Source organism: Cajanus cajan, chromosome 4 (genome assembly GCF_000230855.2).
Source record: "Cajanus cajan strain Asha chromosome 4, NIPB_CcT2T_4, whole genome shotgun sequence".
In the NCBI taxonomy this organism is placed as follows: Eukaryota; Viridiplantae; Streptophyta; class Magnoliopsida; order Fabales; family Fabaceae; genus Cajanus; species Cajanus cajan.
This window is the reverse complement of record NC_138520.1, coordinates 78553124-78580526: the sequence shown is the minus strand read 5'-3', so window position 1 is coordinate 78580526 and position 27403 is coordinate 78553124. Positions and strand designations below refer to the sequence as shown.

At 30.2% G+C, this 27403-nt stretch overlaps 3 protein-coding genes across 3 annotated transcripts; 2 read left to right on the top strand and 1 right to left on the bottom strand.

The window, feature by feature from the left end:
- Window positions 1–2083, bottom strand: LOC109806116 (small ribosomal subunit protein mL104 (rPPR9)). Its single transcript, XM_020368484.3, has one exon. The coding sequence runs from the start codon at window positions 1894–1896 to the stop codon at window positions 220–222; it is 1677 nt and encodes a 558-aa protein (XP_020224073.2). The 5' UTR covers window positions 1897–2083; the 3' UTR covers window positions 1–219.
- Window positions 2084–8371: 6288 nt separating this feature from the next.
- Window positions 8372–10031, top strand: LOC109806494 (uncharacterized). Its single transcript, XM_020368917.3, has one exon. The coding sequence runs from the start codon at window positions 8872–8874 to the stop codon at window positions 9676–9678; it is 807 nt and encodes a 268-aa protein (XP_020224506.1). The 5' UTR covers window positions 8372–8871; the 3' UTR covers window positions 9679–10031.
- An 11154-nt stretch (window positions 10032–21185) lies between these two features.
- TRM22 (DnaA initiator-associating protein) lies at window positions 21186–27234 on the top strand. Its single transcript, XM_020368404.3, has 5 exons — window positions 21186–21955; window positions 22106–22161; window positions 22268–24058; window positions 26072–26183; window positions 26314–27234. The coding sequence occupies exons 1-5, from the start codon at window positions 21805–21807 to the stop codon at window positions 27054–27056; spliced, it is 2853 nt and encodes a 950-aa protein (XP_020223993.1). The 5' UTR covers window positions 21186–21804; the 3' UTR covers window positions 27057–27234.
- Window positions 27235–27403: the final 169 nt, after the last annotated feature.

Here is a 27403-nt window from a genome sequence, read left to right as displayed (position 1 = left end):
TTAAAAAATGAAGAGCAAAATCTTTTCATTTATTTATTCAATTTACAGTGATAAATTTGGAAGATTTTTTACCGGACAATGCAAGACTTTCAGAAGATACAATACAAACTAAAACTGAAACTACAAGGATGGGGAAAAAAATGTGGTAAAATATAAATGCCAACTATAAAACCCAAAATTGTTCCAACAACAAAGGATTTTCTTTGTTGTTCTAAATAATTAAGTTTTGTTGATCTCCTGAGGCTCCTGAACTCTTTCAGTCTTCCTCTCCAGTAACTGCCGTGCTATTTTTAATTTTCCACACTTCTGAAACTCATGCTCAAATATGTCTCTAGCATAAGCTGAAAAAGGAATACCCTTCTCAAGCATTGACATTGCTTTCTCATAAGCAGCATCTATTTGACCTCCTTTACACAGCTTCTGCAACTTCTGGTTCTCCAATTTTCTTTCCAATTTAACACACAGATCCAACCGGTCATGTTCTCTCAAAAGACACTCCACCAAATTGTAAGTGTGAAAATGTGGAATCAATCCTAATCCCAACATTTCCATCAACAAGTCATACGCAACCTTCCAGTTCTTACCCTCACAATGAGCAAGGATCAGAGGAGTGTAGGTGAAACCATGAGGAAGACATCTCTTCTTATTCATAATCTCCAAGACCCTAATAGCATCCTTCAATTTCCCCAATTTACACAGCATGGTTATCACAGAATTATAAACAACCACCTTTGGCTTCAAGCCACAAGCCAACATCCTCCCAAACAACTCACTAGCTTCCTCCACCCGCCGGCATTCGCAGAATGCCGTTATAACCATAGAGTATCCCTCATGAACACAAGTCATTTTCCTTCCCTCAACAATCCTCAAAACTCGAACAGCTTCTTCGGTATCGCCCAAGCGACAAAGCTCAGACATAAGCTTAACCACAACAAAAGCACTAGGCAACAAACCAGAGTTACAAACCGCCCAAAACACTTGAACTGCAGGCTGAATTGCACCACGATTTCCTCCAATGTTAGGAACTAATATAGTACACGGTCTCCTAGTATTCCTCACTCTCACCTTCTCAACAGAACCTTCTTTTGCACACAACAAACAGAGCTCCCCAATGAGCATGTTAACAGCAGAACGTGTAGGAACAACCCTAATCTTCTCCATTTGGTAAAAAATTTCAAGGGCTGTTTCTAATATCCCGAGCTTACACAAACCAACAATCATGTTACTGCAGGAATACGTATCGGGGGCTTCAATTCTGCGAAAAATTGAAAGTGCAAGGTGAACCATCTCCAAAGATGATTGCCTCTTGCAAAGCACATAAAGCATGTTATTGAAGACAAGATTATCAGGCTTACACCTAAACGCAGTTTCCATTTCATCAAACAGTTGCAATGCTTCATTGATTCTCCCTTGTCTACCCAAAAACCTGATGCAAGTGGACAATGCCCTAGACGACACTCGACCGTTGTGAAACGCCACTGTAGCGAACAAGCACTTGATGTCGTCGAAGAGCTTCCTCCGACCGAAGAAATCGGTCATGAACTCGACGACATTGTCGTCGAAGCGAAACCCCATGTGGGTCCCTGCCAAGGAGAAGAATTTAAGGGTTTTGGCCCTACCCAAGTGCTTGTAGCGCGTCAAAACGCGAAGCACGAGTTGCGAGGTTAGGTGTCGCTCGTGACGGGACAAAACGCGAGCCATGTCGGCGCCGTGGGTGGCGCAGGATACGAGGTCGGAGAGCAACGAGGAAGGGTGAAGGACATGGGGAGGGGTTGCGTTCCGTGGGATTGGGGGAGAGAAGGAATTTGAGAAATTAGGGTGAGTTTGGGAAGAATGGGAATGGAGAAAGCGTGCGTGAAGAGAGAAAACGGCACCGTTTCGAGTCCTGCAAAGCATTACAATTTGAAAGACAAGTTAGTTGGTTGATTCGATTCCTGCGTTTCTTCTTCTTCCTTATGAAACATTTACGTTAGTTACTAGTCAGAGTTAGGACATGGCCACCACCACCACCTTTTTAACAGTATCCTACTTGTTTTATTTTTTAAAAATATACCTTTAGCTCTTCAATTGGACCTTTGGTATTCTCACTTGGGCTTGTTATTGGGCCATATATATATATAGGACATGTTGTAAGTTAATCAAATAAAATATGAAAATTATTGTGAATCAAAGTCTTAGAAGCGAGCGATTTGACAGCATATATAGCTGTTGACACCTCAAACATGCATGTAGACTGTCACTACTGTCTTCTGTGTATCCATGAATGTTGATGCTCTTTCTCATGAAAAACTTTTCGATTTCTTAAGCCAAGTGTATGGGCATGTCATGTCACAAGCTATCAATAAGTGAAAGCAGAAAATCATATACTGGTGTGGTGTTGAGCAATGTAAGATAAGGTGTGGATTTTATTATTTTAAGATGAGAATGAGATGATAGAGAGGTTTTCACTTGTGTTGTGCAAGCATGACATTGACATTTGGCAGTCACAGTGGCAACGTCACCAACCAAATCATGAAGCTGGGCCTGTATCTCTCTCTGTTATCACTCCATAAATCAGACACAGCAACAAAGAAACTTTTTATTTTACGTATAATAATAATATACTAAACCAGAATTTTTTACATATGATCAACTTTTATATAAGTTAGATATATGTATGACTTACATTAACATGCATTCTATCTTAAACTTGTGGTCACTAGTCTCATATATATCTATTTTTTTTATAAAAAATATTTGTTACAAAATGTCAAACTCCTTAAATTGATTTGAATACTTTAAAAAAAAATTAATCTTTAACTCCCCACTAAAGAATATATACCATGAGTTCACCCAAATGTTTATCTCAAATTTTCAATACCATCTTTCTAGTATATAATTTAGGGAAAAATGAAATTGATGAAAAAAAAGGTGATATATTGTATTTTTTTATTTAAATAAAACATATAGTTACATAAAATATCTGAACCACACTAATATAAATAATAAATAGAGTCTAAAGGACGGTCAAAAGCAACTAACACATAAAAATAAATTAACAAATAATACAACACCTCTTTTGTTTTTTTTTTTTTTTTACGGGACACAACAACACGTCGTTATGAAATAGAAATCTAATATAAGAATCGTATTTTACGATATATGAAATTGTTTACTTTTTGGTTAGATAATGTATGAAATTGTTTGAGTCTGCTGCCTTTTTCATCTGAAGAAAGAGGAAAAATATTGGGCCGTTTACTGATTTCCTGAAATTAATCTTTGTTAGGTATATTAGAAAAGGATAAGTATATACCATATGAGTTTCATTTTATATTTAATTATTTATAAAAATAAACGAAATTGATTACACTCATTTTGGGGTCCATTCATTTATATAAACAAAGAAATAACATGAATCCTATAATCAAAGAAAATTGATTAAACTTAATCATTTTAGATTAGTATAACTGACACGAGACTCACATAAAAAATATTCAAATCGAGAAAATATGTTCATTTATTTAATATTTATTTTTATTATCGTCTTCAATAAAAAAAATACTCCTAAATAATAATAAATAAATAAAACTTAATACAAGTGTAAGTATAACCAAAGAAAACAAAATAGATCGTAATTAAGACCGTTACATTTATATACACTAGACCACCCAGCTGCCTATTCATTTGTATTTATTGATTTGGAAGATTCTCCAAATGGCAGCTTGAATTTTCTCATGGTGTATAATTTTTTTCAAGTCATCGCACTATCAATGCAAAATATTCTCCAGTTTTAATAATATTATTTTGTCAAAAAATTTGGTTCATCATTGTTAATGGTGTTCCCTTCTCAATTATATTTTCTTTATTTACAAGACTCAAATTTCAAGATCTTATTTAAAATATATGAATGTAGATAATTATTGTTTTTAACTGTTTTATATAAACTATATACTTTTTACAATTATATTATTCATACGAAAAGTATTTACTGCTTTTATAATATATATATATATATATATATATATATATATATATATATATATCACAATTGGTTTATTTTTTGTTGTTGTTGTCTAATAAATTACAGTGTAACACAACCGAAAGAATGGGGCAATAAAAGATGATAGAAAATCATCCAATCTAACTTTCTAATAGTCAGAATTCAGATCAACTACCTCAATAAATTAAGTGTCTCAAGCAAGCGTGGAATGGTTTAAAAGTAAGAAATTTTTGTGATATTGAAGTGGTAAAGGGGTTATTAGCGTGTGGCAGCCCTCAAAGCTCAAAGAGAGGCATTTTCATTTTTGTCAAGGGTGAACACTCATTTGAATAATCTACTCTATAATTAGAAGGGTAGCCTTCACAATCACAACCAAACTAATTAATGAGCTTACCAGAACCATTAATAAACGTAGACTCCAATTACTTAATCTCGTTTGGATTTTATGATAAAACAATTCAGAATAATGCACCTTATACCAAAGAACCTAATCATAATCTAAAGTAGACATAAAAAAGACTCACCGAAGAGAGCAGTAGAGGGGATGAAAGTGACATTACATATCAGCCAGAAGAGTAAAAGAAAGCATGGATTTAGTTGCAGATTTTTGGACCTATCAACTTACCAAATATTTATATAACCAGATTACTTGTCCTTAATGTATATATATTTCATAAAAATAATCTACACAATATTTTAAAATTGATAATCAAAAGTTAATTTATATTTTCAAAATGACCAAAGATAAGATGTATAAATTTAGTTCGTATAATAAAATGTTAATTATGTTTTGAGTAAGAGATTTATTTATCATATTAATATTGTTTGCAATAAATATTGATTATGAAATATTAGTTTATATTAGTATTAATGTTATCATGAACTATTTTTATAGGTAGTACCACTTGAATGATATGATGCTTTTAACTTTTATAATAATACGTTATACTTTCGTTATCAGATTTTTTGTTCTTCTCTTCCTTCTCCAGCTATAATGATATACTAGCTACCAACCTAAACAATTAATGATCTACCTCTTCCTTCCTATAATGGTCTCAATTTCTTCGGTTTAATTATATCATAGTATCAATATCTTTCAAACATCCACCTTGTATATTGCTTTTTATATTTCTATCAAAATGAACTAGGTTTCTTTTAATTAAAAAAAAGGGTTTAGTCTTTATTGTGATTCTCTGATCATCATATATAATCATGTGGATCTTCAAATGGCTGTGTCGAAATGGTTATCAATAAGTCAATTGAAATGATATGAAGTCAATCAAGGACTTCTCATAACATTAATTATTTTGTAGTGATATCTTAAATTATGAAAGAAAAAAAATGTGAGTATATCAATTAAATATCCTTTAATATGTTTGTTTCCTTTTTCTTGTTTTTGAGAGATTTTGTAGAAGATACGAAAGACATTACATTACTTCTAGCATGTCTAATTCCACAAAGCACGGGAAATTAATCCATGGAAAATCTAATAAGAAAGAGCCATAACAGGTGACTATGTAGCATTTAATTTAATTGTAATGATAACTTTTAAGTTTAATATAGTAAAGAGGTATCACTTTCTCTCGTTGAATTAGCCATAAAGAAATATCTCAAGTTTCAACTCTATTTATAAAACGTTGAAACCCGACATTGATTAAAAAAATTCGCTATTGTGACAGCAACTTCAACTAACGGAAAACATTTGTGTATCACTTGTATGTAACATAGCACATATCACAAAGATGTGTGGAGTAAAATGTTAAAAATAATAATAGTATTATTTGATTTCATCGCATTAGAATTTTAGATGCGAATATCCAATCCTTTTAACTTAACAAATCTACACACATTTGAACATATTAAAATTTTGTTTCACTCATTTAAAGATAAAATACTTTCCGTGTTTATGGTTGTACTTTCTCTTTGATGTAATTGAAAAAGTAGAGGAACAGATAGAAACGGTGGTGGAAAGAGTTGCGGAGAAAGGGAGTATTCATCGTTTTGGATCAACACAATAAACTCCATGATATAACAATCAAACTAATTAAATTAATTTATTTTTTTTAAGTTTGGGTTGGACTCAAACTAATCCATAAAATTTAGGTATAACTTTATAGATATATATGATGTTATTTTTCAATTAGGATGAAATTTTCATTTTATTAATATGCATTAATATATATTAATTAGGTTTACATTAAATATAAATGTATATTATTATAATAAAACTCTTAGTCTGATAGAGAACAAAATTAACCATAACTATAAAATTATGCTCCCTCTAGATTTATATATAAGAGGAAAAAAAATCATATAGATTTTAAAAGTTAATTAAATGTATTTAATTTTTACGATTTCACATAAAATACACATTATATTTTTTAAATATTTTTAATTACACTTATAATAATTAGTTCTCTTATTTATTGTTTTAGAGATATTTTATTTTTATTGAAATATTAAAAAGTTAAGTTAGTTGAAGTTTACTTATATTTTAATTTAAAAAATTTAAATACTTTTTGCTTATATATAAATCTAGAAGAAGTATCTAAGTTTTGTCCAAAAACAATTGAAATCTTATGTTAATTGATTTGGATATTATTAAATATACACTTTTGACATATGAACCAAACCAACTATTTATATTTTAAATTTAATATAGTAAATATCAGTGTGTCATTTTGAAATTTTTATTTATGTTTCATTTTGAGAGTCAAGGTTTCACTAATTAATCTTCTTAATTTAAAATTTTTTATTTTTATTTATTTTAATTAATTTCCTGACCTCATTTTAGATAGAGAGTTTTTGCTTGACTCATGCTTAATATTTCCACATTTACACTCAACATAGTTCGAGTAGAGAGCTTTGGCTTGACCAAGCTGAATGCCACTTGATGGGGCTTGACGTTATCAAGTTAGAAATCTTCTAGGGCAATCACGATCGATGTTATCCCAATCTGAGACAAGTCTCTCCCCCACGTCTGATGCCACTAATCATGCATCCAACGTGACAAGATAAAGAGCCTTATGTTTTCCACTTTGAATTCACCAACATAACCACGAATCTTTGGATTTTCGATAACATGCAACTCAAAAATCAATCACTAGCTAGCAACTCATCCAAAACACAATAATTCTAGCTTCCCTTACCTCGAATTCAAAATTAATTGAGGAGGAAGAAGAAAGGGTTCCTAAGTTTCATGCCTCCCTTAACTCAAATCAACAAAAAATTTAAAGACCTCCTATTGACCTAAATTCAATAACAACACAATACAACGAGAATCGAAGAAGGAAGAAGAGAAGATTTAGCGTAGCAAGAACTCATAGACCATAGTTCTTCTTTCTATAATTCTTCTCTCTAAGATTACGAGAACTTGAGTTTTTGAGGCTTTATACTAAATAAAAACTTCATGTGCTCTTTTCCTCGAAGTTAAACAGGATCCTTGTCTAAAGAAACCCTGCTAGCTACTAAAACTCATGAGGAGTCCTTGGATCCCAAAGTTTCTTAACACGAAAATCAACGTATAAATAATATAGTCACTACTCTCTAACACTTACAATGTTATAATTTCATCCAACAAATAAGAATTTCCGTCCCAAAAATCAACTTACGTGAGAATAAATATGAGTACTGACTTTTGCACTGCTTCTCATCCTCTCAAGTGGTCTCACCGGTAACTACATCCCACAAGACCGTTACTAAACTAATGGACTTGTCTTGCAACTCCTCCAACTATGCGATTACAACGAAACATACCAACTACAATATACACTAAAAGAAAAAAAAACATTAAGTAATATACTACTATATTTTTATTTATTTTGTTTATATTACATATTTTCTATTGAAAGTAATTATATTCATCGAAAAGATTATGAGTAACAAAATTATACTTTCATGATATTATTTCAATTAAAATATAAAAATATGATTGATAATTGATGTATGAAGGGAAAGTGGAGGGTTTTGTGTGAACACGTTGTTTATGCAAAATATTATTAATTTTATTGATAATTAATTAACTGCTTTTAGTGGAGTAGAATTTTGACACGTGACAGCGACAGTATTGTGATATAAAGATAAATGTAATTTGGAGTAATATAGATTTGCTTTTGAGAGCATTAAAAGTTGTGTATTGAATAAGATGCATATTTTGCCTGCATAATAAGATAGGCGAGTGAGTCCATGTCCATGATTGAGTACCAAACGGAGTACAAGCAGAGGCGTTGGCATCTTTCTGGTTTTGTCTCTTTGTAACTGCGGCACGCTATGCTCTGCACAGTGCATACATAATTATTTACTCTTTCCACTTCCTCTACTTAATTTCTCATTTATAAGTGCTTAACCATTTCCACCCAAGCCGGCTTTTAGCCCTCAACACTCTCTCCACGTCCCTTATCACCCCTCAACAAACTAACCCTTTTTTCTTTCCAATTCTCAACTTCAAACATAACCCACAAGGCATATCCCTTTTCCCCACTTTGGACCACTCTCAATAAAGTTGCAAACTCAACATCTCCCTACTTTTTTAATAATTCAGACACTCTATATTCCCTTTATTATATTGTCACAATTTAACTAATAATCTTGTGTTTAAGTTTTGAGTAATTACGTATTCCCTTTTTTTTAAAAAAATTAACAGGATTGTCTCGTGTAGTATTGAAAAAACCAAAGACTCTGGCATATACTTTTTTTTATTTGAGACTTAGATGCTTCTTTTATTGCATTCTTTGTTAGGTTTGAATCAATCAATTTGACTGGTCCTCTAACTTTTGGCCCCATTTAAACCCCCTGCTGTACTCTCCTCTTTCTCCTATCAAACCCCATTTTCTTTTTTTTTGCTGTTTAAGGCTCTCTGGGGATTCCACAGTTTCCTCAAAGGGTTGAATGAGATGGCAGTTGATCTCTGCTCAGAAAACTGTGGGGTTTCTTCCTCTTCTGTGAGTCCAAGAATCTCATTCTCACATGACTTCTCCCAATCTGATGTCATTCCGGTTGAGCAACTCCCTTTCAGATCAAACTCTTCTGGCTTGAATAATTCCACCATTGACTTTGATTTTTGTGTCAGTGAGAGCTTTGAGCTTGAGTCATCTTCAGCTGATGAGCTTTTCTCTCAAGGGAGGATCCTTCCAACTGAGGTCAAGAGAAAGAGTGTTCCCACAAAGCAAACAAGTGCTCCATTAGCACCAAAGTCTCTATTGCCTCCTCCCCATGCTGGTGCTTCCACAACAAAAAACTTGAAGAAAGAGAGCCATAAGGAGACCAAGTACTTGCATGATGAAGTATATGAGAAGCAAAGTTCCAAGTCCTTTTGGAGCTTCAAGAGAAGTAGCAGCTGTGGAAGTGGACACAGAAGGAGCTTTTGCCCTTTGCCACTTCTATCGAGAAGCAATTCAACTGGATCATCAACACCAAGTGTCAAGAGGAACTCAATTTCAAAGGAGGGTGTTAGTGTTAGTGTTAACAACATTAAGCCAAATTCACAGAAACATTCTTCTTCCACAAGGTTAACTCACTCTCACTCCTTTGTGCCAAACGGTTATCATCATCAAAAGCCTCCATTGAATTACAAGAGTCATCATGGATCTTATGGTAACAGTGTTAGGGTCAATCCTGTGCTGAATGTCCCTCCTGCAAACCTATTTGGTTTGGCTTCGATCTTCTCCAACAATAGAGACAAGAGCAAGAGGCAGTTTTAGTTCACCAGCAAACCAGTGGGGTCTGTGTCTTTTATTTTTTTTTATTTCTATGTACTTGTGTTGGGTTTACTTACCATGTGAACTAGAAAAATTAGGTATAGGTGAAAATTTTGAAAGGTGAATGTGAATGGTTTGCATCATGATGAAGATAAAATGGTACAAAGAGATATGTGTGTGAAGGTGATGGAGAAGAATGATATAATGCAAGCACATGTTTTGGGGCACAAAATGACAGGTAACTGTTGTTTTCGTTGCTGTACCTTAGTTTGTTTTTGTTCCTCTGCATTTGCTCTTTGAACTATGTGTAAATACATTGACTTTCCATAGAATGATAGTATCTCTTTCTTGATTTCTCTCTGGATTGAATTTCAGGCTAAATGAACAACAAGTTGATTATACATGCCTGTTGGTTCACGTTAGATTTTATGTCAAAAGTCTAAAGTTGATTTTGAATTGAAGCAGGTTTAATTAACTATTGTATTGGATAAAAAGTTTTGTGTTGAATTTTAATATTAACTTGCACTTCATTAATTTGGTGCTCAGCAGATTTGGTCATGATCTGCGTGCATCTGCTTTTGGGTGAAGGATTATGAAGGCAGCACTTTCGTTAATTTGACAATTTATACAAACCATAAACCAGTTTTAAACTACTAGATTATGCATAATCATGAAACAATTGTCTTGTGAAGTTCCAATGGCACTGAGTTCTAGTGTTCCCTTGAACTGTGACCACTATATTCTCTTTGAAGAATCTAACATTGAATAAACTTAGTTGGTGTATAAAGCTTTTCCCCCTTGGAGTGTGATTTCGAAAAACGGAATTCAACGTTGCTCTATTTCGAGTCTAAGAAATGGAGGTTTGGCCTAACATGTAGTAGCATTTATTTGTTCTCATTTAAAGGGTAAACTTTAAAGCATTTGAAAAACTATTTTAAGATGACTAATTCCCTGTGGGGATGGTTTTTGGGTGGCTTCAAATAAGTAAATTGAAGAAGAAAAATCTAATCTAAGCAATGTTTGTCAACTTCAATTCCCATTAAATAAAAGGAAGTCTCCTTTGTAGGAAAGTAATGCCTTGAACTTGAAGCAACTAAACAAACATTCTTGCAACAAATCTTCAACTCTTTTTCGGTTCCTTTTTGGTTGCAACAAGATAGAAAAGAAAAAAGAAAATAGAAGGGGAGAGGAGGTGTGGAAATTGAACGATAATCAATTATTTAATTCAAAAATTAGTTTTGTTTTTTTTTTCTCAAATAAATTAAACACTCTTACTTTTACTCTTATTTATTTATTTATTTCTCTTTTTTTTTTATCCACTTTAATTTTTTTATTTACTTCTTTTCATCCTATTAAATACACCGTCGAGGAAAAAAAATTTAAAATAGAAAGTTCTTGAAAATAGTATTTTTCACGCTTCAGACTTAAAATCTTATAATCCAGCATGGATGATGACGTGAACTACAAATTGCTTAGATGCCACTATCAAGCCCTTATATTTATATGTCAATTTTGTATTTCTTTTATGTACATAAAAAAGATGAAAAGGAAAGGGTGAAGTGTGAACTAATTAATGGTGCGATAAACAGAAAAAAAGATAAAAGAAAATGCTAAGCAAAGATTTACTGTAGAAATAATGACTCGAGATATAGGTAGATTTGTTTAATTTTTTTGTGTACATTCTATTAGACCGTTTTGTTCCTCAACTTTCAAAACATTTTTCATACATATTTTTTAATCTAATTTTTATTTTTTTCTCTTCTTCTTCGTAAATTTATTTTTTAAAATATTTCACACCCTTAAAATAATTTCTCAAAACGGTTTAGAGTTTTAAGTTATTAATTACTGGTACATATTTACGTTGGTTAAAGGAAATGAAATTGAAGAAGTTATTAATATGAGATGAGTTATTATTTGTTAGATACCAAAATCTGCGTCCCCATAAATTATGCAATGGTTGGTACAAGGGAGAAGGGAGGTGAAGTATTGTATTAGACATAAGTGGTTGGTTGAGCGCAATTTGGATGAATTCATCTGTCACTCACACTCAACTTGTTACCGTACTGTCATGTCTCTATCTTATTCATTTTGTTGAGGCACAAGTAGGAAAAGCCAATTCAAGGTGTTAAAAAGGTTGAAAGATGAATGCACTCTAATAACCCAACCAAAGAGACAACATGTGAATGCCCATCATTCTTCTTCACTGCTCCAAACTTAATTCAACTCAACCCTCTTTATGTGCTATGCTTTCAATCAAATAGCTCCATCATTTATTTACAAGTCTCTTCAGATATATTCATCATAGTCCATGGTCCCCTACACTTTTCAAAGATAATGTTTCTTTTTTTACTTTTTTTAATAAATGATTATTTTCTTGATATTTTATAATAAAGAGCTAAAAAGATTGTGTAAACAGTGAATTATTATAAATGGTACAAAATTTAAGCATTTTCTTGTTGAAGTTTTTGAAACTTCTGAAATCTTTCACTGGCAGTGCAAGGTAGAAGTCATGTCCATCGTCAAAAAAGTAAAACATAAATAGATGTCAATTGCACAAACTTTGTTGCCAACAACCGAAGATTTTAATTGATTGATAACGCTGTGACAAAGGAAGGACGGTGGAAACTGGAAATGACATCTTAATTAATTGCACGAGCTAGAAGTTATTTTTGATTTTTTTTTAATATTTGATACAGAATCATTTAGTTAATATTTCTTGTACTTTTTGTTTTTGAATGTTTCCTTTTTAAAAATTAATTTTTAAAATAATTTTAAACCTTAAAAAAAATACAACCAGACATATCTTATTGGAAAACACAGTTCTTTAAAATGAAGTCGTATATAAAGTATGTAAACAGTAATATAATTTGATTTTCAATTTTATAAAATATGTTGGATTGACTTATTCATTATGCTACATTTTAATTGAATTATAATAAATATATTCTTATTTGTATATTTTCCGTACATAGTACAATCTTATTTTAAAATACTTCTGTCTTTTCTTCAGATAATTTTATATGATTTTTATAAATGTTAATATAGATAAAATATTATTAAACTTTTTACTCACATGAAGTTATTTAAATAGAAAATAAAAAACTGATCAAATAATATGAAAACCTTAAAACAATAATTAATTGAAAATGAAATAAAAAATTTTATATGGTAAATAACGTAAAATGATATATGTGAATAGAGTATTTTTTTTATACATAAAGGGGTAGATGTGAATAAATGAATAGACTACATGTTGAACCAAGTTGTTGATTTAATTAAAATTGAATTTCGTTTTCTTTAATAAAGTCTTGAACACGAATTTGGTGAACCAAAAAATATAGTTATAAAGACATTTTTACTGAGGGTAACCACTAACCAGCAAAGTTGTCCTGATATAATCTAATACAAAAATAATGACCAATTGTATCATCAAAATGTGGTCAAGTTTTGATAATGACCAATTGTATCTAATATTTTTAAACCTGTGAAATTAAAGCGAAATCAGAAAGTCAGATAAGGAATTAAAAATTTATTTTAATCGATTTAAATTAATTTAAATGATTCAATTTATGAACATTTTGAATACCTTTTTTAAAAAGAATTTTAAGTCAAATAAAATTAATGATAATTCACTTTATTATAAAAGTTAATTTTTTTACCAGGTGTTTTTAAAAGTAAAAATAATGATAACTCGAAGCTAATTTTACAGTGACTAGGGCCTTTCTTTCTAATATTATTATGGTTGAGATTGTTATTTATTTGAGCTCAGTTAAGTTTCTCATCTTTCAACAAAAATGTATTGTGTGGGAATCAAACTCTGATCTTCTTTCACAAACTCAGCATATAGTCATATACTATCACTGAATTTCAAAAAGATAGATTATAAGATGTATGATTTAAGTATTTAACCAATAGGATTGATCTCATCTCATGGATATTTTTTGTAACTTCTGTACGTATATCATTCTCAGTTCGAGCACTAAGAAAACAAAATTCATTATATAAAGAAAATTGTAACCAATACAATCAACTTTCTTATAGTATTGTTCATATATATTTTTTGATAAAAGAATAAGAAAAATAAAACAATTTTTTTGTATGAATTAATTTGTAGATTTTTTTCATATTAACTTATTAAAAAATAATTTTAAATATACTTACTTTATTATGTCGTCTCGTATTAATACTTATAAAAAAATATATATTAAAATAAGTCATAAAAAACAAATCATTGATATATTAAACTTAATCCCTTTAAATAAGTTGGATAGTCTTGTAGAGAAAATATATAGTTAAAAGAAAAAATCTCATTAAAAATAATAAATCAAATATTCATCAACAAAATTAATATATATTATATCAATAATATGATTATTAAATATTATTGTATCAATAAAATCTAATATTGTTGAGAGATAATTATATTCTTTAAAGATATTAACATGTGTCTAATTCTTTAGTGGTTCATTATAGAAAAATGAACTTTATTTAAAGGGACAAAATTTACTTGAGTCATTTTTACATCTCAAACACAACTAGCATGGACTATAGATTATGGTATATCCTTATGTAATAAAAAAAGATGCAAACAGTGTGTTGTTAAGTTTGACAGTAGCAGAGTTGGCAAACGCATGTGTTTCCAGTGCCGTATGGTGGTGGAAATGGAAACCCTTTGACAGTTGGTGAATCTTGAATTATTTGTTGAAAGCAACTGAAAAGGTTTTAGAGTAAGACATGGTTGGCCAAGTAGCAGCAATCCAATTCCTTGATGCAAACACTTCATATACTCTGTTACCAACTCCACGACCAACACCACGTGACCCTTGTTCATATGCAAGTACATCGCATACACTCTCTTCTGTCCCACTATTAATGTATCTCTACATTATCATAAACCAAATACATTAATGTCATACTAATAACCATAATAATAGTCACAAAACACAATAAATTCTCTTTGTCATATTGATCAAGTTCTTCAACTAAATTACGGCAAATGTATAGATTCTTTTTCATAACATTAAATAACCTTCATTAACAATATGTTATGCAATTTAGAAGAAAAAAAATCGTCTTCATTTTGTTTGAGAACTTTAATTTTATCATAATATAATTAGTTGATCTAGTTTTATAATTCTATTATAAAACTATAGTCGAATTAGAATTTGATAAGTATATTGTATTATTCTCTTATATATTGAGTATATTTATCAACTGATAACTGATATTAATTCTATAAAAGACTTATCTATATCTCATAATTTTTTATAGCTCGACTATCTCTTTTATATGAAGGATGATCGAGTATTTAAATAACCAATAATAGAATCTCATGATTTTGAGAATGAGAAAGATAATGACCATAAATACCAATATTTATAAATTTATTAATGACAATTATGACATGATTTACCAAATTGTAACAAGAAACATGAAATTTGTGTTTATAATGTCATATTGGTATAAATGAAAATTAGGTCTAGAAAGTTTTTGATACTCATTGAATGTTTTTATCTAGATGGTAACTAGATCTTTCTAGTAGTTGTCCTCCATACCAAAATAATAAAAAGAATTTAGTGTGTTTAATAATCCTATTTAAATGTCCCCCAAAAACAATAAATAAATAATCCTACTTAAGTTTTAAACGAGCAGAATAATTTATTTATGAAGAGAAAGGATGATAATAAAAATATTTTAAATTTTTATGGTCGATAAATGTAAAATTAGGTAATAGGGATGTTTTTTTTTACGTCAAGAAGGTATTGAATCGGATATTGTCGTTTTGATTATTTTTTTTAATTAGGCTTAAGGTATAATTTATGAGAGATAATCATATTTAAACTTAATCAAATAATTATAAGTGACAAAATGACCATTGATTAGGCTAAAATAATCTTATACTAATTCATCTACACGTTCGCTAGTAGAAACGTTTTGAAAAATATATTTATGAAAGATCTTTTAACTTTTCTTTCCAATAATAAAGACACAAATACATTTTAATTGATGTAAAAGTTCTTCTACGAGCCATCTAAAGGTCTAGAAGATGAATATATTATTTATTAGAGGATTTTACAATGGTATTTTGATATTGAAGAGTTACGAATTTATTACGAACAATTAGAGTTTTAAATCGGTGTTGAAGGCCTATATTAACCTATTTGAGAGCAAGAACAAAACTCTAAATTTAATGACGTCTAAACTCTAAACAGTCTTATTGTAGATTTCCAATACATTTTTTTTAATAAAATCTCTTTGAGGTGTTTCTAAGATTGAAACAAAAAAATAATACCACAAATGCAAACAATTGTGAACTCTCAGATTTGAAAGGTGCATAAGATTCAAAACACAAGCAAAACCATTACAATTTCAAACGCTTAAATGACAGTATTTTGCTAGAGTCAATTTTTAAAATCAATAAAAATAATTTAAAGTATTTTTTTTTTTTTTCTCTTTTACTTTTCTCTCCCTCTACATTAAGTAATGTGTTATGGACAAACAGAAAATTTAAGTAATTAACTTATTATTATTTTTTCACTAAATATTAATTTAATTATTTTAAATTATTTTGTAAAAATCAGAATAACTTAAAAAAATAATAATAAAATTTTATTTGTTGAAGTAGAGGAAGATTTTGTGATTTTTTAATTCAATTTATTTCTTAAAATTTACATACAATTATGAAAACCTCAATTTATAATAATTCATAATATTTTAAAAAAAATATCCTCAATAAATCCAAACGTTTCATGTAATATATATATATATATATATATATTAAAATTTAAAAAAAACTAATAAATATAATCAAATTATTATAAAATATCAAATGTATACATTTTTATAAGTAAAAATAATTTCAGAACTCTTTAAATTTTAAAGGATACCTTAGAATTTCTATATAAAAAAATGGTAAACTAACCGTGTAGTGTTTTGTTTTCTTGCTTTTGATGATGACGTGTTCTACACTTTTATGTATTTGTGTCGCATAATATTCGATATTTTTGTTTACTTGGAGACGAAATTACAAATTGAAAAATATCACTTCATTTATATAAATGTTATAAAATACATTGTAAATGAATTGGGCATTTTTTTAAAAATATTTTTAGTAAATAACAAGTAAATTAATAATTTATTTTATTTATCTATTATAATCTAAATAAAGTTTATGAAACTCATCTATGTTACTGTAAAAAAAAAAAAATTGAAGAAAAATTTGCTTTGTCGTGAAATTGGGACGTGATGTGTACAAATGTTCATCGTCCATCTTTCATCATGACCGCTTCCTTTCTCAAATATGTCTGCTTTAGATCTATACCATTGCATTAATTAATTAGACACCTAGTCTCACATATTCTTAATTAATTGTTTTCAAATTCACTAAATTAAGGGGGGTGTATTGGATTAAGATTTTAAAGGACTTTTTTAGTGAAAAAAAATCCTGCGGATTTTAAAAGACTTTGCAGGATTTTCATGACTTTTAAGATTTTGCAGGATTTTACAAGATTTAAAATCAGGGTTTTAATGGATTCTACAAGACTTTTAAATCAGGATTTTAATGGATTGTGTGGGATTTTGTAGAGTTTTGACATTTGATAAGATTTAAAAAAAAATTCATACATTCAAATTTAAAAAGAGTCAAAGATAAAATAATTAAAAAAAACAATAATGTCTAGATAAATAATAATAATAATTCTCCATAATATTCTATCATCTTTTTATAGCATCCACTATCAATTGTAACAATTCATCGGAATCCTCCTTGGTCCAAGTTTCATAGTTTTCTTTCTCTTTTCCTTTTTCTTTATTATTTCCATGTGAATCTCCCATTTGAATTACTAAAATAATATATGTTGAAAACCAGTTATATAAATAATTATGGATAAGAGACAAAATCAATAAAATTATATTATTATTTTTAGAAGCACACCAATTATACAAGATCGAATATATCTTGGCTATCCAAATGGATCAAATATCTCAATCATTATAAAAAAATGTAAAAACGAAAATATAGAAACAAAAGATAATTTTTTATATAAAAAAAATTAGTATATTCGATATTGAGAAAATATTTAGATATATAATCTTTTTATATAAATGAGAGTATTTAGATATAGAGAATATATATATATATATATATATATATATTTATTTATTTTAGTTATATATTATATGATAATTTTTAACGATATTTATAAATTTAAATTATTCTAACAAATATTTTAACAATGTTTTATTTTTTAAAAAATAAGCTAATGAAGACATAAATCCTAAACCCTAAAAAATTAGATACTGCAATGTCTTATGTTAATTTTCTTTTTTAAAAATATAAAAAAAAATCTTAAATTCACAATATAAAAATAAAAAGAAAAATTCATAGTAAAAAAAATAAAATAATTGTTGAGTCATAAAAGGAGGGATAAGAGTAACAAATTCAAGGAAATGAGAGAGTTCGCAGTTTTTATGCTGAGAGGGTTCTTCCCTCAACTATGATCCATTTTCATCTCATTCTACTCACAGAAACCCTAACAAATTCATCTTATATATATATATATATATATATATATATATATTAGAGATTATGATATCAATTTCATCTTTCACCTTTTTTTTCTTCTTGACGTATGTTATAAAAAAAATTACCACTTAAAAGTTGAAATTTCAAGCATTTTTTTTGTTATATAAAGGAACAAATTCAACTATATAGAATAAAATAAAGCAAATTAATTAAAGAGAACGAACAGAAAAATAGAGCAAGTCAATGACACTATCATTTACATATCAGAGTTTCACAAAATAGGAGAATGGGATGAGAACAGTACTACAATATTATATATGAGCAATGAATAATAGTATAATATTATTAGTAGAGAAAAAATGGAGAAGACAGGAGCATAGAAAAAAAAGATGAAAAACTCACTTGAAAAATATTGTAACACTTGAAAAATCACTTCAAACAATCCTTCAAAATCCGTTGGGTTTGGATGAGATTGTTTTATGAATCTGGTATTTATAGATAACAATAGAAAGTCCTTCAAAATCCCTCTCACACAACAATCCTTTAAAATCCTTATATTTTTGAATACCAATGAATTGTTTTTAAGTTGTAAAAAATCTCAAATGAATACCAGTGGATTTTAATAGACTCTTTAAAAAATCTTGAAAATCCAGATTGAATACCACTGGATTGTTTTTAAGTGACATAAAATCCTGATTGAATACCAATGGACTTTTTTACTCAAAAAAAGTCTTTTAAAATCCTACGAAATCCTAAACCAATACACCCCCCTAAGTATACAAATTAATTACGACACCTAGTCTCACATATTCTTCATATTATTTTTAAATTCACTAAATAAGTATAATGAACGGTAGATAATAGTTGGTCTTAAAAAAATAAGTCTTCATCTTATAAAATCTATTTGTAAAATAAGAATTATTCTTTATTTATATATATTATAACTTTAGTTTTAAATAATGTAAGATCATTAATACTCTTTCATACTAAGAATTTAACACATGGAGCGTCAAGTTTACAAGATTGAACATCTGTGAGTTGTCAATTAATGGGAATAATTGTGGATAATTTGATAAATGATAAATCCATTAATAATCGATAATTATTAGAATATGGGTTATGATATCACTTTAAGAAAATGAGTTAAAAATCTAATTCAAATTTTCAAAACTTACTTATAAAGTGATAATTTTTCTCACTTATATATACTATTATGATTTTATTTCTAGTTGATGTGAGACTCTTCATCACACTTCTTTTATATCAAAGATCGAACATTTACAAATATTTTAATAATGCTCGATATAATCAAACTCTAATATCATTAAAAAATAAATTTATATTTAATTCAACTTTACAAATTCATTTGTAAAATAAAAATTATTTTGATTTATATATATTATCGTATAGTTATTATAATATGAGATCTCTAATGGTATATATCATTGTTTTAACATTCTTTTCCTTGTTGGCTTCTTCTTGCACTTATTTTTTCATTCTATTCTTTTTACTCCTATCAATTTTATTTCTTTCTCATTCATTTTTCCTCTGTCCTCAAAACAAAACACTAATATATAAAATGAATCATGCAGTATTTCTCTCTCTCTCTCTCTAACACACGTATATAAGATATTTAATGCAAACATACCTTAAAATTTAGATTTAGATATGTGTCGCGTATGATACTGAAGCCCAGCCATCAACTATATTTTCACTTTTTGTCTTTATACTTGAGATAAATTTCCTCTTTCTATGTCATGGATTGTCCTTGTTTTCTTTTCTCCAAACACGAAATGACGAAAATGCATCAAAATCGGATGTCAACTTCCACTAGATTTGTCTTTGGTTGTATACAATACAATCTAATCCTTTTAACAATAGTTCTGAAAAGGTGCTAATCCTATTTGTATATTGAAAGTTTGAAACAGTGTTTAGAACGATGATTGATTGGTCAAGTCTAAAAACCTTCACTTTCTAACACGCTCTCACCTCGCATCATGTGACCATAGCTCTTTTCACTATACATTGATGTTCACATCTTTTTAACCTAGGTTACTATTTCAGATGGGTCCACCAAAACTCACGTGTAACTTTAACTTTCTTCCTTTTAATATATAAACAATAAACAAATCTATTTTAATTATTACCGGTTAAAAAATTATGGTGAAATAAATTAACATACTAGAATAAAATTTGGATAATTATTCGGATGTTTGGATTTTATTATCACCATCGCATAAAAAAAACAAATTAATAAAGAGAAAATACTTTATGTATTAATTATATAAAGAGATTTTATACTATCATCTAGTATTAAATTACATATTATGAGTTGATAAGATTTTATAATAATTATTTTAAAAATATTTCTATTATAATTTTTGATTGATTAATAATATAATTTTAACATTAATAAATTCATTAGCAAAAGAATATTATAAAGTGTATGTACAAAAACTACAGATGAAATGGAATGTTTAAAAAGATTTTTAACCCCAAAAAGGTGGAGCATATCCCACTGTGAATTATCTATGACCCTTTTCTTGATGCCAACGAGTAAGTAATAATAGGCAATAATAACGGGAAAGAAGGGAAAAAGTTTAGCATGATTAATCATATCCTTTTCGAGCTTTATGCCATTGCATTGTGTTATGCAGTTCATTGGCACCAGTCATTTTGGTGTTTCGGTACATTGTTACAAAAGAGAATTGTTCCTTTAATATGTGCTTTTTTTAACACAGTTTCCGTTATTGATAATCCAAAATGACTTTTATCGGACACTAATAATTGAAAATAATAAAAATGTGAGTTTAACTTTTTAATTGTAATAAATTTTGTTTATAATTCTTAATTTTAAGAAGTAACGCATAAAGTTATTTTGTATACATGTAAGAATGAGAGGAATGTGTATGTTAGAAAGAGGTGTAAAGACGGCGCGTGAAAAGAGATGAATTTGACAGCCCACAGCGCAGAATAGAAGAGAGACGTAGACCCAACGTTACCCAACAAAACCAACCTCTGTTTCCGGTTGTTGTCCCGATGACACGAATATTAATATTTTGGGGTGATGCTCCCATGCGCGTGGGTGTCCCATTTGTCTCACTCCCCTTATCTCCACGCGCTCCTCACCACCACAACCTTAGCTTCGCACTTTGCAGCTTTTGCATCTCATGCCTGTCATTTACAAACGTTGCTATGTGATTGTTTTCTTCCACGGGGTCGCTTTCTTGCATCAACAGTTGCTTTCTTCCTCAGTCTGTCATGGCTGCCGCTGAGGTTTTGCAGTCTTGTTCCCATGCCTTTTGTGGATAACATTATTGTACCTCGTTTCCTTAAGTGTGAGTAAGGTTGCAAATGGCTCTTCCAAGGGATGATAAAGCTGCATTTTTTCTTCCTCTTTTTTTTTTTTTTTTTTTGATTTTTTTGGTGAGGGAATGTCAAGTTAGTATTTTTTTTAGCAGTGAAAGAGAGACAGAGTGTGAGTGTGGTAGGAGTTGAATGTGTTTTTGGGTTTTTGCAATGTAGAGAGGAGCCCTTTGTTGAGGAAGGTGGTTTTGACTTTTGGGGTTTTTGGAGTGTCGGTTGTCTTGGGGAGTGTTGCATAAATGAATGACTCCACGGTGAAGAATTTGGCTATCACGGAGAAGAAGGTGCAGCACAAGCCTGGTGGTTGTGTTGGCATTTTCTTTCAGCTCATTGATTGGAAGAGGAAACTCTCCAAGAAGAAGCTATTCTCCAAGAAACTTCTTCCTCCTGGTTAGTTTTTCTAAATCTTTCTATTCTCTTATAATGATAATTCAATGTTATGCAATATTGAAATGTCACACACAAAGACATGAGGGTTTTCCTGGTTTGTGGAGACTGATGTATGTTTGTATTGATCTTTTGTTGTTGAATGTGTATCAGCTCGTGCAAAAAAGTTTAAGGGAGATGAGAAAATGCCAAATTCCAAGCTTCACTTGGTGAGGTTTTTTGCTTGACTGATTGTGTTAATCTTTTTATTTATTTTTCTTTAATGCTTAGCATTTACTCTTTTAGTTGGGTATTGTGGACGTGTTTCTATTGTAGATTGCTAATGAGAATAGTGGGGGTTTCCCAAGTGGCAAAAAAGGTGGGAATCATGGTGTAGATGTAGATCAAAAGAGTGAAATGCGAGTTCCGAGTCTTGTGGCTAGGTTGATGGGTCTAGAAACTATTCCGGCGGCACAGCGAGATAAGTCCAAGAAATCCTTGTGTGCTGATGGGAAGAAGGAGTATTTAGGTGAACATTGTGAGTTGGATAGGCAAGGCATGGATTTGGAAATGGGAGTTGCAAAGCATGATTCAAGGCCTCAGAAGCTTCAGAAAACCACAGCGTATGAGAGAAGGGCGGTGACTAGGTTTGGAGCTGAGGCCCTGCAAATTAAGAGTGTTTTGTCCCGAGCAAGAAAGTATAATCACCACCATCATCATCACCCAAAGCTTGCTTCTTCATTGAAGAGCCCGAGAATTCCTTCGGGAAAGGGTGGTTCTCGAAGCTCTAGGTTAATAGGCGCAGCTGCTAAAATTTTGGAACCTGGACTGCATAGCAGAAGTAGAGCTGAGTGTTCTATTACATATCCTGCTTCCATGTATCCTGCTAAGACTGACATCGTGACAAATGGTGTTGAAGATCGGTCAGCAATTGTGCAAAATCAATGTTGTTATGATGCCTGTTCAACCAAGCAATTGATGGGGCAGACCTCTTGCAAAAATTGTGGTAATTTGCTTGATGTTGTTGACTGCAAGTTTGAGGTTGGGGGTGTTCCTCCACCTGTTGTTTCAGATGTGATCACTGCTACTTCTATGGTATCATTGGAGAAGAAGGGAAAGTCATTCGCTCCCTCTCCTGGGCAAGAAAGGGATGTAGTTCTTCTGAGATGTCAGGAAAAGCACATATCTCTTGTTACTGAACAAGAAGGAAAAAATAATTCACATCAGTCATGGAGTGAACCCACTGCCAGAAGAATGCCAATGCCCCATGAAACTCCAGCTAAATGGAATTCGTCATGCCAACCATCAAAGGCCCTAGAGGGTGATGCATCTTCTTCTGCCTTGAAACACAAAACTCAAACACAAGAACATATGTTAAGCCGTGAAAGATATTCATCTGGGTCTACAATGAGTGATATGCAAGTAAAAAGGGTATCGTCATCTATGAGCACTATGAATGGGAGTAAAGACTTTGTTGCTATGAACAGAAGCCTAAGTGGTCGAACAAGGACGAGGTCACCTACCAAAGTGGATAGTTCTAAATTTGACCTAGAGAAAAAACCTTGTAATAGACAGCATAATTCCTTATGTCATGTAAGAACATTAGAGAGAAAAAGAAGGATACCGAATGTCACACAACTAGAAGGCACGGTTTCTGTTTATTCAGTTGGTGCAAAACAGAGAAATCTTCATTCTGCTGGGCTAGGTGGCAAAAGGAGGGACCTGAATGCTTCCTCCTTGAACAATTCTATTGTGAAAAATAAACAAGTTTGTCTTGGAGAAAAGGATAAGATTAATGACAATAAGATCAATGATGTGGTGTCGTTTGCATTTAGTTCTCCCCTGAAGCAAAAGATAGGAATTCGTATCGAGAAGGAAGAGGCAAGTAGTGACAATGAGAGTATGCCGTCTTTCCAAAGGCCTTTGACATTGAGAGATGCTTTAGGTGCCATTCTAGAACAAAAATTGAAGGAATTAACCTCTCAAAGAGAAGAGGAGTTGGCTACAGGTGCTCTGCCTAAAAAATCAAGTGCCATGATTCTTCAAGAGCTGATATCTGCTCTAAGTTCAGAGCATCTGATATGTCATGATGGTCGTCACATGTTTAATGAAAATGCTGGTTTTCATGTAAGTCTTCTCTTTCTATATTTTTTATCTGCTCTCAAATTTAGATTTGCGAAATGGGCCTAATAGTTTCTCTGATCATTTTGCTTTTGTTATTAGTTATATGTTAATAATAACCATTTTGCTAGTGTTTGGATGATGAAAGTTGCCAAGAACCAACTCCCCCCAAACACATAATTCTCACATGTTCATGGTTTGGTTGACTTCTTGTATATAATTGGTAAATTGGTTGATCGACCATTGTGGAGTTATTTTAAAATTTAATTACGTAAATAGGATGTTTTGAAACTATTTAAACCTTAAACCCCCCAAACACAGCAACTCTACTACTACATGTCTTTTTTTTTTGTTTCTTTGAATGATGGTTTCAATTTTGTTATGTTAAAGTTGGTATAGTGGATAGCAACTTTAATAGTATCACTGTCGACCGTTCCCATCTGTCAAATGGTTCAATTTTAATAAAAAAAACATGAACGTGTAAAAGAAAAAATAAAGTGAATTAATTAAAAAATAAAAATTTAAAATTCAAAAAAAGTATTTCTTTTAAGAAAAGCTTCAACCAAAAATATTTTTTTAAAAAAAAATTGGACTAAAAAAACTTAAATGCAATAAAAATAATCCATAACAGATCACCAATAACTAAAAATAAAATACTTTTTTTCAAAAAAAATTAACATAAAAAATTCAGTTAAAAAAAAAGCGGGTTGCTATGGGTCATATAAATCATAATGGCTTAAAGTCGTCACTGACTGGTCCATAACGATTAATTGTGACAACAAAATTTAAAAAAAAAAAGAACGGAAAAAAAAAGTGGGTCACTGTGGGCTATAGTGATTTTAAGTCGTTAGGGCTTATAGTATCTCACTGTGAAAAAAACAAAATTTAATAATTTGTTAAATTTTTATTTCAGTTCAAATAAATAAAAAGTTTAATCTCCATTCTTAAATTTATATTTATATTTGTTATGCACACACACACACATATATATATATACTATATTGTAAAATTAAATTCATAAAAAAAATGAATTTTATTTTGATTTTATTTTTCAACAAACTATATTATCCTAAGAAATTTATAAATAAATTAATATTTTTAAAATGTTAATATGTTAAAAAATTAAATGAAATAATTTTTTTTGAAAAAAAATTAAAAGGGAGTAGCTATTCTCCATAGTGACTCCTTGAAATATTAAAAAATATTTATTTAATATTTTTATTTATTTAATAATTTGTTAATTTTTATTTTAGTTAAATAAATAAAAATAATTTAACCTACATTATTAAGTTTAAATTTATATTCACACACATATATATATATATATATATTAATTATATATTTTATATTGAAAAATTGAATTTATTTTTTACTATATTTTTAAGAAACAATGTTAGCCATAAAAAATATTTAAATTTTTTTAAAATGTTATATGTTAAAAAATTAAATAAATTATTTTTTATATAAAAAAGATATTAAATAGTGTTGTTATGACTTATAATGACCTTTTTAAATATAAAAAAAAATTGATTTGTAGGATTTAAAAAAGAAATTATTTTAGTCGCTATAAAATGTAGCGAATTCAAGAAAATAAAAAAATAAGTCACTATATGTGCGAATTTTGCTTCATGACTCTCAAGGCTTCTTAAAAAAAATAAAAGAATAAAAAAGGACACGTGATACTAGAGTCCCATAGCAACTATACAGTAAACAACTCTAAGGGTGTAAATAGTTTTAAAATGATCCCATTTACATAATTAATTTTTAAAATAACTTTACAATGTTCAATTAATCTTGTAAATTTCCATATTTCGGATGCTGTATGCTGACTATCATTATTTGCCTTTAATAAAATGTTTCCTGAAACAATTATATTTAATTGTAATGTGATTATACTGAAGTTTGTATTGTAATTCCCAAATACACTTGTCCCATTGTATTAAAATTTGTACTCTGATTGATGGGAAATTGGAATTCTGACAAATACCTGATATTATCTTTCGTTATGTTTCTTGTCAGTATGCGGCAAAACAAGAAAGGTTATTAGGAACCTCTTGCAATGCTAATCATCTGAGTCCTGGATCTGTTTTGGAAGCTTCCTTTTCTTCCAGTAGTCTTGATGAAAGCTCAGGTGAAGTGGAATTTAAAAAAAAAAAAAAGTGATTTATGTAAAAGTGATTTCTAAATACAATTTATTCAATCCCTTTGGTTTTGGGGCCAAGTTCTCTTGTTTATGTCTGTGTTCCTTGATTTAATTCCAGGGCATGGTTTTCACCCTGACTCATTGAATTACTCTTGTGGTCAACTGGAACAATTGGAACATGATACCAAACTTTCAGATTCTGCAACATCCTTTAACAAGGAGAGGATAGGTGAGAAACTGAGTGATCTTGTCAACCAAATTCCCAGGGCATTAGAGATTTTATGCTCTTTTGGGACAGAATTGACAAGAATCAAGCTCAACCATATGAAGGATATTCTCTTGCATGCTGAGTTACTGCTTGGAATCACAGCAGTCCGCAGAGAGGATGAAGGGCCACAACTTCTAATTTACCGGTTTCTTGTTGATGATCTGGATGCGATGGTGGGTGAAGCTATGTGGACAGATTTTAATGGTTTTGTTTTGGGTTGTGAGGATTCTAGACAGAGAAAGGAGCTGAAGGGGTTTCTCCTTGATTGTGTTATAGAATATATAGAATCAAACTGCTGCCAATATTTTAACTGTGGATTCAAGGCATGGACAAAGCTGCCATTATGCATGAAGGCTGAGATGTTAGCTCAAGAGGTCAAGAGGGAGATCAACAAGTGGTTATCTATGGTTGGGATGGTACCTGATGAAATAATAGAATGGGAAATGAGCCACTCCTCTGGGAAATGGACTGACTTTGATATTGAAGCATTTGAAACAGGTGTTGATATAGATGGGGATTTACTTCAAACGTTGGTTGATGAAGTTGTTGAAGAAATTGTAGTAGGTTGCAAGCAGGGCTCCATTTCCTTCTAAAATTCCTTTCTGCTGGTCATGCGACAGCTCACCAGTTATTTCTCTGGCTAGATGTTCTGATCTAACAAGTGTAATTTTTTTTGTACAAATAGGATTATGGAATTTCTGATGTAGGCTTCCTTTTGGCTCTTTGAATTAGTGGACAAAATAAAGTCCAGTGACCAAGTTTTTTGTTTTATATTTTTTCAATTTTATATGCCTGTGATTTGCGTAAAATGGCCACCAACATATCAGTTAATGTCTTGATAAACTAAAGAGACCCAAAATTAGTTGATTGAAGTGAACTCCATGTTGGAATCCCAGAAAAATAAAAATGGACGGTGTGTTTTGTAAAATCTACTTAAGAT